This window comes from Podarcis cretensis, assembly GCF_951804945.1.
Source record: "Podarcis cretensis genome assembly, chromosome: 11".
In the NCBI taxonomy this organism is placed as follows: Eukaryota; Metazoa; Chordata; class Lepidosauria; order Squamata; family Lacertidae; genus Podarcis; species Podarcis cretensis.
Genome location: NC_137180.1, coordinates 41,398,109 through 41,416,174, shown reverse-complemented (window position 1 = coordinate 41,416,174; position 18,066 = coordinate 41,398,109). Strand labels below are relative to the sequence as shown.

General features: G+C 44.2%; 1 protein-coding gene across 2 annotated transcripts in view; it reads right to left on the bottom strand.

Annotated features, from left to right (window-relative positions):
- DEPDC1B (DEP domain containing 1B) overlaps positions 1-18,066 on the bottom strand; it is a 39,061-nt gene that overhangs the window by 14,918 nt on the left and 6,077 nt on the right. For both annotated transcript variants that reach the window (XM_079995611.1, XM_079995610.1), the window contains exons 3-7: positions 8,788-8,923; positions 7,527-7,654; positions 6,607-6,737; positions 3,645-3,692; positions 1,707-1,847 (exon numbers count right to left, since the gene is read on the bottom strand). In XM_079995611.1, the coding sequence (XP_079851737.1) occupies positions 1,707-1,847; positions 3,645-3,692; positions 6,607-6,737; positions 7,527-7,654; positions 8,788-8,923 (584 nt within the window). The remainder of the gene's footprint in view (positions 1-1,706; positions 1,848-3,644; positions 3,693-6,606; positions 6,738-7,526; positions 7,655-8,787; positions 8,924-18,066) is intronic.

Sequence of the window (18,066 nt, the reverse complement as noted above, 5' to 3'; positions counted from 1 at the left end):
TAGGGAGAGCCCCAAGGGCCAGGCATGGAGGTCTGCAGGGTCGCATTGCCCCTCAGGCCTGAGGTTCCCTACTCCTGTCTTACTCAGTCATTATGGGGGACGAGGCCCTCCTGGTCATGGCGCAGGCTATGGTACCATGGCTAGGAGCCACTAGAAAGTGGGCCTTTTTGACGGATCCATTTTCCGTCTGAGTTTAGGAGACCACCAATGATGTCCAGATGTCATTTAAAAACATACATTTGGGCTCCTACACCTTCTCTGGTACTCAGTCACACTCTATTATAAGATTTTTTAAATCCTCCCCTAGGTTTTTAGTTGAATTTTCTTCCTGTATTTTAATATCTTGATGTGCATTTTAATATTGTTGCATAGCGCATCAAGACTTGCCACAGGAGGTGATACAGGCATGTTTTAAATAAACAAATAGTTTATAGTGTTTTCATTTTGCTATTGCATTTGTTTTTCTACAAGGTTAGCTGCTCTGGGCTCCCTTTGGAGGCTGCAAATAAAAGGACGACAGCGAAATGCTCGAAATTGAATTTTTGTACTGTTTTTATTATTATTATTTGCTTGCTTGTTCACTACCAGATGTGTACATTTCTTGTTCTAGAACTTGCTAATGAACATTTGCTCCTCATTATTCACTGGATTTATTGCTTCCCGAAAACTCACCTGTGCAATTTTAATTTGTATCCTATTTGTATTCCAAAGAGGAAATTTATTTATTTATTCAAAGTATTTATTTATTTATTCAAATTTTCATACCACCCATCATCTCCAAATTCCACATTGGTTTATAATACTTAGAACACAACAAGGTAAAAACAGCTCGCGCCAGAGACACGGACAACTGCCACTCAAGCATTATGTCTGAATTTGACATGTGCAGCAGGCCCAGGGCTGCAAGTAACCCCACCCCCTGTCACTACCCCAAAACTTTCCTGCCTGCTCAGTTCCACCAACCTTCCCACATTGGGTATGGGAGGTCTGAAGGGGGCCTTTACCTACTTTTGCTGGAATATAAGTAGAAGCTTCTGAGCCAGTATTATCAGGGTCCCCAAATAAACAGCAGCTTCTACTTTTCTTCAAGCAAACTACAGTGGTGCCCCGCAAGACGAACGCCTCGCAAGATGGAAAACCCGCTAGACGAAAGGGTTTTCCGTTTTGGAGGCGCTTCGCAAAACGAATTTCCCTATGGGCTTGCTTCGCAAGACGAAAATGTCTTGCGAGTTCCTGCGGGGTTTTTTCCCTCCCCCCCTTTTCCTAAGCCCTAAGCCGCTTATCAGCTGATCCGCTAAAAGCCGCTAAACCGCTAATAGCGCTAATCCGCTAAGCTGTCAATGGGCTTGCTTCACAAGACGAAAAAACCGCTATACGAAGAGCCTCACGGAACGGATTAATTTCGTCTTGCGAGGCACCACTGTACAGCCATAAAACTATTAACTTTAAACAGGAGGGCAATAAAGCATCCCCACTGACCAGGATTTGCCAAGCAGGTGCCCTCCAGATGTTTTGGACTACATCTGGAGAAGGTTGGAGAAGACATTGGCAGGTCATTCTGTGACTCAACAGTTCTCTCAGCCTGACTAACCAACAACCTCAGGGAAACCCCACAGTCTGGTTGAAGAGACACATCTTTACAAGTTAAAAAAACCGGGGGGAAATAGTCAAAGAGTGACAGACCTCCAGAGGGAAAGAGTTCTTACCTAGAACATTGACGAAGAGATCAAAAAACTGGAAAGTGAGAAGAGGCTCCTTCATGTGGCCATAGTAATCCGCTATGGTTCTGAAGACATCTCTTTCAAATCCTGAGTATGTCGGTTGTTTCAGATCCGGACACCTGGGCCCTATTGTGATGGGGGCAAAGGACAGAGAAGAAATGAATGGCTTGTGCTGGCTAACAGACATTATTAACAGTTACATTTCTACTCAGTATTGGTGTGTCCACGAGAGCAAAGAGGAAACGGACAAATTATTTGACAGGAGGGGGGAAATGTGTGACATTCATCAGATCGGAGTAGGCTAGAATTCTGCCTCCTCCTCAGAACACTTTTTTCTGACCAATGAGTAACCAAAGATTTCTACCCTGACAAAGCCAATCAGAAATGAAATTGTACAACCCTCCAACTCGATGCAAGAGCCCAGCTTTTTTGCCAGACCAGTCTTACGCAACTAAAGAACTTCAATGAATCAATGGGCACTTAGTATTTCAAGCTTAACCCTTCATATAACCCCATATACACATTAAACTCTTATACACTGTACACAGAACAAACCCTGCCCCAGTGAATTCTCCACAACAAATTGGGTTGGCAGAGATGCTGCTTTCTCAGTATTACTTTCCCCTTTAGGATGGCAATGTGAGGAGGACCACATGGCATATACTCTGGCATAGTGGGCGGGTGGAGGATTTGGCCCAGAGGCTTCTAGTGGCTCACATCCCATGAAAGCATTGTACATGGAGGGAGATCTTCACAAAGATTGCTTCAGATGGAACAATCTCACAGAAGTAGCTGCCCATATCAGTCAATGCTGGGTAATGGTTGATCATGTGATACAACATAGCAGGCCAATGCCCAGCATGAGGATTTAAGATGAGGACTACCACACAAGATACCCATAACTGATGAGCAGCCAGTGTTTCCAAATAAGCAGCCAAGCATCCCAGAGCTATACGTGTGAAGAGGAAGGGGAAGGGGTAGGGCTATAAAGCTGCTCAGCTGGGGCTTAGTCAGTGCTGAAGCAGAATCCTAACCTATTGTGCTCCCTGTGACTCCATGCAAGACAGTTTTCTTGTTGTCTTGATCCACTGGGCAGTTCCTAGGGCTCCCCAGTAATACAAAATTTGAAGTCAAACAGCAAAGGTAGTAGGAATGGGATACTCTACTATGAACTAAGTTCTACCCATGTGAGCTTGGACTTCTGTCTTTACTGAGCAAACAGGGAAGGAACAACACTATGCAGCGTTAACTCTCTATTAGCAAAAACAGGATCTGCACAGGAGTGTCAGGCCAAATGAGCACAGCGGCTCTTCTCCAGCAGGTCTTGCCCACATGAATCAGTTGCTAAGAAGGAAGGTTTCTGCCTTCCCACAGTTGCCTTACCCTCCCCCTACCCCGGGGTCTTCCCAAGCAATCTGAGACTACGCCTGTCTCTGCTCCTCCCTCGTCATACTTCTTCTGGTCCTGGGATGCCGGGAGGGGAGCTTGTCACAGCAAGAGGAGGAGACACCAGTGATCCTTCATCAACCCAACTCATCTCTGCCTCTTGGCCTCCCTCCTCCCTGCTTCAGATTCCACCTCTGATTCTCGACTTCTCTCTGCTACACTTTCCCTGCTCCCTAAGCCCTGTTGCCTTCAGCTTCCAACCCGTCCTCTTCCCAGTTTTCTCCTTTTTCTCCCTCTGACCACTCATTGGTGTCCTACTACCAATCCACGGGCTCTGAGCCTTCTTCCCTTGGTGGTTCCCCAGCTGGTTCCTCCCACTATTCCTCTGCATCCAACTAGCCCGTGACAAACAGACGGCCTCACACTGCGGCTCATAATGATGAATGAAGCCTTATTTGCCCTTGTCAAAATGGCTTTCTTAAAACAGAAAAGGGGGAGGAGTTTCCCTATTCACACTGAAATCAAACTGATACTTACAACTTGCCAGACACTTCATTGCCGATAGAACCCAGTGAGGCAGCTCCTCTGCAGTGAATAGAGATGTGAGAATTTTCGAAAATCGTTAAATAGATCAACACTGACTTTTACGAAGCAGAGGAATAGATTTACAAGCTACAGGAAAGCCTCATCCAGGAGCTCATCAACAGCCATAGAGTCATCCTAATCAACTCCAGGGTGGTAGCCTGGCAGAAGGCTTTCTCTATGGCAACCCAGGTTTTGGAACTTCCTCCCAACAGGGGTACATCTGGAATCTTTGTTATACAGCTTTCAACAAAGCCTGCAGACTCTTCTGTTTACCCTGGCTTTTGAAAACTGGGGTGTATATTTTCAGGACCCGCCTTATTTCTGTGATTGCAAGTTGTTTTAAAAGGGTTTCAACACTGTGCTTTAATTGATGTAACCCGCCCTGGGAACTTCGGGGAAAGGGCAGGTAAATAGTAGTTACGATGGTTATTAGGACAGCGATTTCCATCAGAGAAGTACACAATACAGTCTCCGCCTCAGTCTTGAGCCATAAAAAAGAACAGCATTTATCTCTGAGGACAGACATAGTCACTCTTTGTCAGGGTTTCTCAAACTTGTGTCTCTGGCTGGTTTTGGACTACAACTCCCATGACCCCTAGCTAGCAGAACCCAGCAGTCTGGGATCATAGGAATTGTAGTCCAAAAAAACTACTGGAGACCCAAGTTTGGAAAACCCTGCTCTATATCTTTGGACAGTTTGTATTGGCGGCAGCTGCTCATTTCCATCCCAAGAACCACTTCACATACGGCACAGGTGGAAACAACTATGTCCTACTTAGACCCATTGAACCCAAGTTAATCATGTCCATTAACTTCAATTGGCCTACTCTGAGTAGGACTGCCATTGGATCCAACCCAACACCTTTGCAGAACAAGTGCTATTAGGACCCTCATACCGGTATGCCCCACGGAGGACCTTAAGGTCCATAAATAGCAACACCCTAGTGGTCCCGGGCCCTAAGGAAGTTAGATTAGCTTCAACCAGAACCAGGGCTTTCTCAACACTGGCTCCAGCCTGGTGGAACGCTCTGTCTCATGAGACCAGGGCCCTGCAGGATCTGATTTCTTTCCGCAGAGCCTGTAAGACAGAGTTGTTCTGCCTGGCCTCTGGCTTGGAGCCAATTTGATTCCCTCCGCCTCTTTCTTTTTTCTTTCTCCTCCTGTGATGAGGCTGCATTTTAATATTTTACTGTTTCAATATTTTACTGTTGTATTTTAATCTTTTTTTTTTAAGTTGTATTCATTCAGCTTGTTTTTAGTGTTGCTTGTTGGCTGCCCTGAGCCCGGCCTTGGCTGGGGAGGACAGGGTATAAATAAAAATTGTTGTTGTTGTTGTTGTAAATAAAAGTTGTTGTTGTTGTTGTTGTTGTTACAGGTTAGTCGCTTGTTGTACAATAAAGGTTTCCAATTGACCTCCATTTTTGTGTGTTAATAACAATAATAACAATAATAATAAAATTTAAAAATAAATAATACTACATTATAATAAAAACATTTGCGGTGGATTACGATCTGTTAAGCAGCCAGCAATAATAGCAACAAAATGCTTCAGCAGCACAGGATCACCTAGGTTAGCTCATGTAGTCTAGCATCCTGTTCTCACAGTGGCCAACCAGATGCCTGTGGGAAACCCACAACAAGACCTGAGAACGAGAGCCACCTGGCATCTTCAGCAACTGGTATTCAGAAGCATTGCTATCTCTGACCATGGAGGCAGATTAGCCATTGACAGCCTTAACCTCTGTGAAGTTGTCTAATCCTCTTTTAAGGCCATCCAAGCTGCTGGCCACCACTGCTTCCCGCAGGAAGGAATTCCACAACAATACGCTGCAGAATCACTATAGTGCAACAAAGACCTATGTGCACAAATGCGTCAAGTTTGGAAACAGGGAAGTATTTAATTTTGCGGAGCGACAGGGAGCCTTCTAAACAGATGTAACTGCAGAAAAACAAAACTCATGCTGCCTTCAGATTACACGCCCACAGATTATGTCCATACAAAGGATGTGTCATGGGGGAAAGCCAGCCTTAATAAGAAACAATTACGCCATGTTTGTTGGTTGTGTAATCAGCCTCAAACAGGTTGGCATCACATAAAAGGAAATTACTCAGCAAGGTGATGTTGAATCATGAAACTTTAACACTTCTGCTTATCTTCTTAAAGGTAAAGGGACCCCTGACCATTAGGTCCAGTCGTGGCCGACTCTGGGGTTGCAGCGCTCATCTCGCTTTATTGGCTGAGGGAGGCGGCGTACAGCTTCCGGGTCATGTGGCCAGCATGACTAAGCTGCTTCTGGCGAACCAGAGCAGCGCACGGAAACGCCGTTTACTTTCCTGCCTAAGCAGTACCTATTTATCTACTTGAACTATGATGTGCTTTCGAACTGCTAGGTTGGCAGGAGCAGGGATTGAGCAACGGGAGCTCACCCCATCGAGAGGATTTAACCACAGACCTTCTGACCAACAAGCCCTAGGCTCTGTGGTTTAGACCACAGCACCACCCACGTCCCACTTATCTACTTAGATGATAATAAAGAACAGCCTGTCTTTTAATTATGGATTTGTTTACCTCCATAAAAATAGTGTACAATTACCACCTAATGCTCTTACTGGTTCAGAATGCCTTATGGAAAGGACATGAAGTTGTATTCGTGGATAACTTATCAGAAATCATTCAAAAATATACAATAGTCCAAACTTGAGAAGCCCTACAAACAACTAAATAAATGTAAATAACATGACACTCCCTAATATACTCTTTGGTGGTATATAGTAATTTTCTTCTTCTGGGGAGAAAAGTCTATCTTTATGATTCAGCTACAGAATGTTCCTCCCCTTTCCCCACTGAATTACCATATTATCAAGCACAAATCCTAGAAAAGCTGTAACAAACTAAACAAATTACTCTACTTACTTGATTTATCTTCTAGGATGACAACCCCTTGCTTGTTAACATTATACACATTCTGAATTATATGCTTTGGATTCACAAGTTTAATGTCCAGCATGTCATTCAGAGAATCCAAGCCTAAAGTCTTTTGCAAGCTGCAGTAAGAGGGTGGGAGGTGGGGAAACAAACAGGTTTATCAGACTGGCAGCATAGTTACTTGTAGAAGCACCGCACATCACAATGAAGTACTTTTACTGGAATACAAAAAGTTCAGACTGATGCAGTATGTTTTAATAGGCATCACAAGCCGCCTCGAAGTTTGCAATACCAATAGAAAAAACAACATTCTGGTTTAAAACGAACACTTTACAGACACAGCGCCCATATATTTTAGATACATGTGACTATAATGCTGAGGTTGCATGTCATAATGGAAAACCCGCTCTTACCCATCAAAGTGCATTTTATAAATGCCAACCTCCCCCCAGCTGGGAAAAACCAGTGAGAGTGTCCACACGCTAGTTTCCCCACCTGCTCTAGAGAACGAAACAACCCAAAATAACTAAAATAACTAACCAAAATAACTAAAGGCATGACGCACCGCATTCCAGCAATATTCTATAGTAAACAGTGGTACCTCTAGAACAGTTTCAGGTTAAGAACGGACCTCCAGAACAAATTAAGTATTTAACCCGAGGTACCACTGTATTATTATTATTTTTAAAAAGCTGGGCATTGCAGTTCAGGGGCTTGAGTCAACAAGCCAGCTGAAAAAAGGCAAAAGAATTTCAGTTTATGGATTACTGAATTGCTGACTTTGTATTTTCTTAGTGGCAAGTTGGAATATTTATTTATTTATGCATGCATGCAAAGCACAGCCTGTTGCTTTCTGCTACTTACTCTCAGCTTAGGTTGACAGAGAAAGGTTCATGCAATCTACTTACTGCGATAGAGTCATGGACCTCCATATATCTTCCAGATTTGATTCTGTTAGTTGTCGGCGATGTATGAGTTTGCACGTTGGTACTTCTCCAATTGCAATACTGTGACGTTTGAACCACATTTCAGAATTCTACAAGAGACAAGAAAGATAACAAGTTTTAGTACTGTATATAATACTTATTTCCCTTAATAAGGACCCTAATCCTACACCGATCCAGAGATGTTAGTTGCAAATAATTGCCAATTCTCCAGTACATTTCTAAGCAACAGTGCAGAGAAGATAATGTGTCCTACATGCTAGTGCAGAATTCAGTGGCCAGGTTGCTCACCGGAGCAAGACAGTTTGAGCATTTTACACTGATCCTGGTCTGACTGCACTGGCTACCAACTGGTTTCTAGACCCAATTCAAAGGTTATAGGTTTTGACCTATAAAGCCTTAAACCTCAAGGACCACCTCTTCCCATATGAACCTACCCAGACCCTGAGATCAACTTCTGAGGCCCTCCTTCGTGTGCCTCCCCCTCGAGAGGTCCAGAGGGTGGCAATGGGAGAACGGAGCCTTCTCTGCAGTGGCTCCCTGCCTGTGGAATGCTCTCCCCAGGGAAGTTCATCTGGTGCCTTCATTATACACCTTTAGGTGCCAGGCAAAAATGTTCCTTTTTAACCAAGCCTTTGGTTGATCTGATTGACATCCTATGCCCTTATAAAATGCAGCTCTCTTTTTTTTTGGGGGGGGGGTTGTTATTGGGTTACTGTCTTTATTTTGATTATATACATTGTTGTTTTTCTGTTGATCTTTCCTGTGAACCGCCCTGACCTCTGGGTATAGGGCAGTGTATACATTCAATAAACAATAAATAGTAAGATTAACCATAAGCTCTTAATTGCTGTAGGGAAGGCAAAATCCATACCACACCATATGTCGTGAGTAGGACTCCTTTCCAGCCCCTGCAACTATTGACTAATCATAGTCCATAGCAATTATGTTCTCTACCCAGAGGGAAGAAGGGAAAGTTGGTGATGGCCATACCAAAGCCACAGCCCAGGATTGTCTGGTCCACACCCAGGTGGAATTCAGCTCCAAAAGGTGTCAGGGACTGAACTGGGTGTAGCAACACTTCTCCACAGAGCCTGATTGGCTCCTCTGTCGCTCGCCCCTTGGGAGGAATCAAAGGATGCCTTTCACAGATATGTCAGTGAACAGGAGCTTGTAGTTAGCATCTTCCGCATCAAAATGATATTCATACAGATGGAAATCTTACCAACATGAGGGGCTTCCCTGGGATCTGTTCTCGGAAAGTATCTCTTTCAAAATCATTCCAGTTTGGGAATTTGACAACTTCCTTTCGGTACGGGGATCGTTTGGGATATGGTTTGAGTGGCGAGAAAGGAGGAAATCTAAAATGAAAAACAAAGTGTTAAAGCCACAACTGAGTCCAGCTTGTGAACATTGTGAGGGGCAGGGAGAGAGAGAGAGAGAGGACTCACATCTTCTGGTTGCAATCTAATTGTTTGAGGCACATGTGAAATGTTTACACACTGGCCTTCTTGACCTAGAAGCTGATTCTGGGATGAATCCAACGAAGTCATCAATGTGCAAAAGGAAAGGCTGGAACTCTTTCATATCATGCACAGACTTTGTTGATGGAAACAGCAGAATAATATTCTATTGCTCCATCAACATGGACCCTTTCCAGAGCTGGGCTGGTTAATGAAAAAAGTAATGGGCCTCATCTGCACTATAGATTTAAAGCAGTATCATACCACTTTAAACAGTCCTGGTTTCCCCCAAATAATCCTGGGAACTGTAGTTGGCTAAGCATACTGAAAGCTCTTAGGAGACCCCTGTTCCCCTCACAGAACTACAGTTTCCAGAATTTCCTGGGTAGAGGGTTGATTGTTAAACCACTCTGGGAATTGTAGCTCTGTAAAAGCAATAAGCACCTCACAACATCAGCACCCTTAACAAACCACAGTTTGCAGGATTCTTTGGGGAAAGGCATGACTGTTTAAAATGGTATGATACTGCTTTAAATCTATAGTGTAGATGGAGCCAATGGGAAATGCCCACATGAGGAAAGTGGATGGGTGAAAAGCCAGGAGCTAGTATGTTCTTCTAGGGAGCAGTTTCTCTCATTAAGTTGCTTATAGAATTGTACAGCAGCTCAAAATTAGTACAGCTCATCAGCTGGAGTGTTATCCTTTGACCCTAAATCAAGTCAAACCACAGACCCAGTTGATAACTTTTACTCTCTTTTCTCTGTCTGTGAAAAAAAGAAATGGCAACTGACCCAAGCCATTATTCTGAAAATAACAAAGCTAAGATTAAGGCTTTAGGCATCATCGATTGCTGTGTAAATAAGCTTCCCCTATGTGTTCCTATGCTATTTAATTCATTTATGAATCACTCGCCATAAAACATCCAAAAGCAATTTAACAATAAAGACAGCAAAAGTAAAAGCAATTAAACTCCCACCTGCAATAATTACTAGGTGCAGGGGGGAGGGGAAGAGAGAAAAACTGTTTGCAATTGTCCACCAGATGGTGCTCCAAATATATCCATTGTCCTGAAAGTTAAGAAGAACAACATGCTTTGGTAGTGTTATGTACTGAGTCGAATAGGATCCAAACTGCAGCAGTCTGATTGGTCCTAGAACAATAGGATCCAAAAGGCAGCAGTCTGATTGGTCCTAGAACAATGCAGCAGTATGATTAGTTGGCAGGAACCACCCAATCATGCTCCAGATAGAAGTGAATCCACAACCTGATTGGCTTACAGTAAAATTCCGGAATTAGCCAATCATGCGCAGCCCATTGTGTAAATAATGTATATAAAGCAGATACTTTGAGGGGACTTTCATTCATTCCTCCTCACCACTATGAGCTGAATAAAGAGCATGAAATCACTTTGCGACGCTGAGTATATTTCAGGTAGATAAGATATAGACCTTAAAAACCACAGCTTCAGTTTACTGCATTGGTCTCTGGCAAGTTAATTCACTCTACGGGGACAGCCATACAAAATTCTTAATAAATAAACTGATAAAATAATACCAGACTGCTGAACAATTAACACCAAGCACTGCTGAAATCTGAAAGTTCCTTTACATTTTTTTTAAGAAGGGAAACTAGTTGAGAACCATGCTTTGTCACTGCTCTATTCCATATCCTCCTTGAGTGGTTTTGCCAGTCTGGAATGTGATGCTGAACTATGATAATGCTTCTTGCTTGAGCCTTGATGGAAGGTGGAGAGAGAGGCGTGTGTGTGCAAAAGCCTCTAGATTTCTGCATGGCTGGAATGTAGCCAACTGAACAAAGGTTTGAGTCACATATTTTGATCCACCCATCGTTACCTTTGCCCTGCCTTACATTATTCTATAAAAATATATATTTGTTTCATCTTCTGGTACAGAAGCAGGTAGAACAAATGCCAAGAAGACAAATGGAACGGAAGGAAGGAAGGAAGGAAGAAGGAAGGAAGGAAGGACAGTCCAATAAAAGAGAAAACAATACAGTGGAAACACAATAATTATTTATTAAATTTGTATACCTCCCTTCATACCGGTTCAAAGAATAAAAAGATAAGATGCTTACTCAGCATCATGTACATTATGGGAGAAAGCACCACAGGGATACAGTGGTACCTCGGTTTTCGAACGTAATCCGTTCCGGAAGACCATTCGAGTTCCAAAATATGGAAAACTCAGTACAGAAGCTGCGTTACCTGTTTGACATCAAAGGCATGTTCAAAAACCGAAGCATTGACTTCTGGGTTTATGGCGTTCAAGTTCAGAAATGTTCGTCAATGGAGGCGTTCGAAAACCGAGGTACCACTGTACAGGAAAAATACTGCAAAATATATTTTTGGCTCTATGGACAGTCACCATCCCAAACCATGCCCGACACTGGCATATGGACCCTGGAAGGCTGGCCACAACGGAATTCAGCCCACAGGTTGTAAAAGGTTTTCCCATTTTGTTTGAAACAGAATAGTTTCAAACAGAAGGAGCAAAAAGCGTTTTCTTGTGTGTGTGTTTCTTTGTGGCTGATTAGCTGCTCTCCCTGTGCAAGGGTCATAGGGGACAGGGTTTCTGTTGAGGCAGGTGATTAGCTGTGGGAGGAGCTTATCAGAGCTTGCAGGGCAGCGGCGCGCGCAGTTTGATCCATCTTTTAGACTTAGGGGAGCTAGTCTCAAACGTTTGCTGGGGGAGACCTAGGGTTTTTTGGGGGGGAGTTATTTGTCCTGTCTTCACGCTTTTTATGATGGAGGACCGCTGTAGCCACCCCCAACGACATGTTCTCAAGATGGAGGGTGAGGGAACAGCTGCAGTCGCCTGCGGTTCCTGCACAATGTTTGCCATCTTGCCAAAGGTTGCAGGCAGCTTTACCTGCAGCAATTGCATGTTGATTGCCCTCTTAAAAGACAAAGTCCAGCAACTGGAGGAACGTGTAGCTACGCTCCAAAGAATTAGAGAGCTGGAGCTCTTCTTGGAAGCAACAGAGCACACCGTCTCCACCAAGGAGGAGACAGGGGATTCCCCTGAGAAGGAGGCTAGTTCACCGACACAGGAGCCAGATATATGGAGAAACGTGACTCAAAGAAGTAGGAGTCCCAGGGTTCGCTCTGATTGTTTAGAAATACACAATCGCTTTGAGGTCCTCTCCCCTAGCATGGAAGACGAAGAGCAGACTCCATTTGAGGATCTCTCCCTCATTACAGTCGATCAGGTATATGAAGACGAGCAGCAAAGTCAGTCCACAGGGAATGTGCAGGCGACCTTGGAACGGACAGCTCACAGAAGAACCCCGACCAAACCTAAGAGGAGGCGTGTAGTGGTGATAGGGGATTCCCTACTGAGGAGAACAGAAGCAGTGATCTGTGGGCCTGACAAGATGTCTCGGGAAGTGTGCTATCTCCCCGGGGCTAAGATCCAACATGTAACTGAACGACTGCAAGGAATCATAAAACCCACTGACAAATACCCCTTCCTCTTGGTTCATGTGGGAACCAATGGCACTGCAAGCAATAGCCTCCAGAAGATCAAAAGAGACTACGAGGCTCTGGGCAGGAAACTGAAGCAATTAAATGCACAAATTGTCATCTCATCTGTCCTCCCAGTTGAACGACGTGGCCCAGGGAGAGAGGGAAAAATAGTGGAAGTGAACAGCTGGCTTCGCAAATGGTGTAAACAGGAACGGTTTGGATTCTTAGATCACGGGCTGCAGTTTCTTGAAGATGGACTTCTGGCAAGCGATGGGCTGCACCTCACAACGGTTGGGAGGAATGTTTTTGCCAAAAATCTCAGAAACCTCATCAGGAGGGCTGTAAACTGACTAATGTGGGGGAGGGAGACAGTGTTCCTGATGGTAGGAGTCTATCAACTGATGAAGATGATCATCCAAATGTCATATACCAAATGGAGCAAACAGCACTCAGACCTAGTGGTGGGAGGAAAAAATCTTTAAATAAGAGACACGGGAGAATGATTAATGGACTTCAATGTCTGTACACTAATGCGCAAAGCATGGGAAATAAACAAGATGAGCTTGAGCTCTTGGTACAGCAAACTAAATATGACATAATAGGCATCACTGAAACCTGGTGGGATAAGTCCCACGATTGGAATGTTATAATGGAGGGATACAATCTATTTCAGAGAAACAGACCAGACAAAAAAGGAGGAAGAGTGGCGTTATATGTCAGGGATGTGTATACCTGTGAAGAGATCCAAGATTTAGAACCTCAAAGCCAAAGTGAGAGCATTTGGGTCAAAATTAAGGGAGAGAAGAATAACAGGGACCTCATTGTGGGAGTTTACTATAGATCCCCAAGCCAAACGGAGGACACAGATGATGCCTTCCTGGAACAGATGGCCAAGCATGCAAAAGGAAGGGAGATAGTAGTAATGGGGGACTTCAATCACCCGGATATTTCTTGGATGTCAAACTCAGCCAAGAGCATAAGGTCAAACAGATTCCTCACTGGCCTTGCAGACAACTTCATTGTCCAGAAAGTGGGATAAGCAACAAGAGGAACAGCCATTTTAGATCTGGTCCTAACCAGTGTTGATGACCTGGTTAGTGGGGTAGAAGTGGAAGGATCATTAGGCGCGAGTGATCATGCTCTTCTGAAGTTTACTATACAGCGGAAAGGAGCAGCCAAGCATACTAGGACTCAATTTCTTGACTTTAAGAAAGCCGACTTCATAAAACTTAGGGAAGTGCTGGGTGAGATCCCATGGACAGTAATACTAAAAGGAAAGGGAGTTCATGATGGCTGGGAGTTTGTTAAGAGGGAGATTGAAACCGACTTCAACCTAGAGGTTGGTTCAGAAGGGTCAGGGGACCAATCCAGGAAATCAGAAGGGAGTTACTTTGTTCTTCTTTCATGAAGATCCTGCTACACCCTGCATAGGGCATGTGTTGGAAGGAGACCTGGATGTATTGAACGAAGGCTCCGCTTTACAACACTTCTAACAGTACGCTAAAGTTAGGGGGAAGGATAACTGCTCAGTTGTGCTTTGTATGCAGGAGGTCTCGGGTTCAACCCCTCTCACCTGCACTTAAAAGGTCAGGTAGCAAGAAAGGCCCATGGAGAGCTACAGGCAATGCAATGCAAATGAATTGCACTGGGCAATGCAAAGCTAAATGAGCTAATATGTGTGGCACCTACATAACGCCGTGAGCCTATTTCATCATGCTAATGCTCATGAACCTATTTCATCACGGCTGCAGCATAAACAAACAGGGATCAGCCGCCACGGAATAAAATCCATTATTTTGCAACCTATTACAACAGCATTTGTATAAATAAAATGACTAGTACACCCAAGGGAACCCAACAGCATAATTATAAAATTACATTATGGCACTATCTGAAAAGATTAAAGTTCAGCATTGCAAAAATGCAAATACCCAATAGGTCTTAAAGGTAGACCAGTGAGCAGGGACACTTATTTATTCATTTCAGTATTATAAATAGTTTGATATAAAACTGTGTATATTGTGTGTTTCGTATTGTAACATTCAAATTGTAACACACAGTATTACAATAAAACCAAAGAAAAACGTAAATAAAAGAAGAATCCTGAAATAACATTGTTGGGTATATTCAGTGGAGACAACCAAGGATTATTATAGAAACATTTACTTATTGGTTATTTATTAATGGCAGTAAGAATAATGATAGCTAGGAACTGCAAAGGAACAAAGAGTTTAAATGGACAAAATTGATATAATGTAGTTTCGGACATTGCACTTTATGAGAATCTGATTCAAAACTTTGTGTGGCGAGACGGCAAGAAACCCAAGAGATATTCATGGCAGGCTGGTGGCTGTTGATCCAGCACACAAGCAAAGACTCTGTAGGACAAAACTGTACCTGCCTCCTTCCATAATATATGGTTGTACTAACATTTTCCTTCATATTTATATGAGCAGCTTTCATTCTCTATCCATTTTAGTGTCTGTATGAACTTTATTGTTGTTGTTTACATCTGAACTCTTTTTTTATTATTCTTTAAATAAGGAAAACCCATCAGGTAAAATTGGCTGGCAGAGAATCTCAGGTTTGAAAAGCCAAGACCCCTAAAAACAAGCAAGGATGGCTCCTGCTGAACCTCTCTTGGCAAGAATTGCTCCAGGGAAGGGCCTACCAAGGCTCAGCCCTTTGTAAAGTCTCAATGAACCTCAGCAGCCTGTGACACTAATTATTATTATTATTATTATTATTATTATTAATAATAATACATCGCCCACCTGGCTGGGTTTCCCCAGCAACTTGGGGCAGCTCATCCCAAACCATTTAGTAGGATAATGCTCACCCCAAACCATTTAGGACTTTAAAGCTTAAAACCAGTACTTTCAAATGGAAATAAGCCAGTGCAACTATTACAGAACCAGTATGAGCTCTGACTGCCTAGCCCCAATGACAAGCGGTTGCATTCTATACCACCTTCGGTTTCTCAGGCTGCATTCACACAGCAGTTTATTCTGTTTCCCCAGCATTTCCCTAGCTATTAATTTCTGTACTATAGTTGAGTTTACACATAACATAAAGACCACTTCCGGAAAACTAATGGTATATAGTGCATGGTTAGCAACCATTCCCATGTGGTGTTGTTTTTTATTCCAGGAAAAAAATCTGTTTGCAATCCCCTTAACCTGGAAAATCACAGGAGAAAAGTGACAAAATTTGGTGTGGTATACGAGCATAAAGTACTTTCTAGCTGATTACATGGGGGAATCAAAGATGGATTGAAGCACATGTGTGTGGAAAGTATCGACATTGTCCAATGACACAAATTCTTGAGCCACACCATGACCACTGGTGTGAATGTAATTTAGAATGACATCATAATAATAATAAATTTTATTTATACCCTGCCCTCCCCAGCCAATACCGGGCTCAGGGTGGCTAACAGCCAATAATAAAAACAAGTTGATTAAAATACAATTTAAAAAAACAAGATTGCAAAATGCAACATTAAAACATTAAGATGCAGCCTCTTTACAGGAGGAGAAAGGAAAAAGAGGGGGAGGGAATCAAACTGATTCTAAGCCAAAGGCCAGGGGAAAGAAATCAGGTCCCGCAGGGCCCTGGTCTCATGAGACAGAGCGTTCTACCAGGCCGGAGCCAGTGTTGAAAGAACCCTGGCTCTGATTGAGGCTAATCTACCTTCCTAAGGGCCCGGGACCTCTAGGGTGTTGCTGTTTATGGACCTTAAGGTCCTCCGTGGGGCATACCAGGAGAGGGGATCCTGTAGGTATATGCCAGTATATTGGATAAAAAGGTATAACACAATACTCCACATGCCCAAATACACACTCAGTCATCTTCAATGGCAGCCCCACACAGACCATATTACAGTAGTCGAGTCTGGCTGTAACTAGTCTACCATGCATGACAAGGTACTAGATATATTACAGCTGCACAATTCTTAACCATTGTACAAGAGAAGTTTGCTTCGTTGAGGAAAATGCAAGATGGCGGCACACAGGGATAAACACGTGTGACTCTTAACGTGGCTCAAGTTGCAGGCATGCAAGAGTCATAAGGCAGGAACTCCAGCCTGCATTAATCTTCAACATTAATCTGCCTTAAACGTCGAGCCTACCAAGTGGCGATAGCGACAGCGAAGAAGACTTTCTTCGCCGCCTCTATTGCATCTGCAGAAAACAGCAGCAGGAGACTTTTTCAGGTGGTTCACAATTTAGCGGAACCACCTGCGACATCGGGGCCCAGTACGGGCCACATGATCTCCTGCAATGATTTCGCAAAGTTTTTTGCAGATAAAATCGCTCAGATTCGGGAAGAAGTAGACGCCGCCGTGGGAGCAGGGCCGGGGCGGGAGAGTGCTAGAGTTTTGTCTAGTCAAGTTGAGTGGGATCAATTCCAATCTGTTACCTCCGAGGATGTGGACAGGCTGCTTGGACGAGTGAAACCAACCACCTGTCTCCTGGATCCTTGCCCATCCTGGCTTATAAAAGCTAGCCGGGAAGGACTGGGCGATGGGCTTCATGGGGTGGTGAATGCTTCCCTCCGTGAGGGAGCCTTCCCAGACCCGCTGAAAGAGGCGGTTATTAAACCGCTTCTTAAAAAACCATATTTAGATGCGGCCACGATGGCCAATTATCGCCCAGTCTCAAATCTTCCATTCTTGGGCAAGGTGATTCAGCGAGTGGTTGCTGAACAACTCCAGGCACGCCTGGAAGAAGTGGACCATTTGGGATGGTCCAGTCGGGATTCAGGCCTCATCATGGGATTGAAACTGCCTTGGTCGCACTGGTTGATGATCTCCGGCGGGCTAGGGACAAAGGTGAGAGCTGTTTCCTAGTTCTGCTGGATCTCTCAGCGGCGTTTGATACCATCGACCATAACATCCTTCTGGACCGTCTTGAGGGGCTGGGAGCTGGGGGCACTGTCATACAGTGGTTCCGCTCCTTCCTCCTGGGCCATGTTCAGAAAGTGGTGGTGGGGGATGAGTGTTCAGACCCCTGGGCTCTCACTTGTGGGGTGCCTCAGGGTTCTGTCCTCTCCCCCATGCTTTTCAACATTTACATACAGCCACTGGGAGAGATCATCAGGAGGTTTGGGCTGGGTGTTCATCAGTATGTGGATGATACCCAGCTCTACCTCTCTTTTAAATCAGAACCAGTGAAGGTGGTGAAGGTCCTGTGTGAGTGTCTGGAGGCGGTTGGAGGATGGATGGCGGCTAACAGATTGAGGTTGAATCCTGACAAGACAGAAGTACTGTTTTGGGGGGACATGAGGCGGGCAGGTGTGGAGGATCCCTGGTCCTGAATGGGGTAACTGTGCCCCTAAAGGCCAGGTGCGCAGCCTGGGAGTCATTTTGGACTCACAGCTGTCCATGGAGGCACAGGTCAAATCTGTATCCAGGGCAGCTGTTTACCAGCTCCATCTGGTACGTAGGCTGAGACCCTATCTGCCTGCAGACTGTCTTGCCAGAGTGGTGCATGCTCTGGTTATCTCCCGCTTGGACTACTGCAATGCGCTCTACGTGGGGCTACCTTTGAAGGTG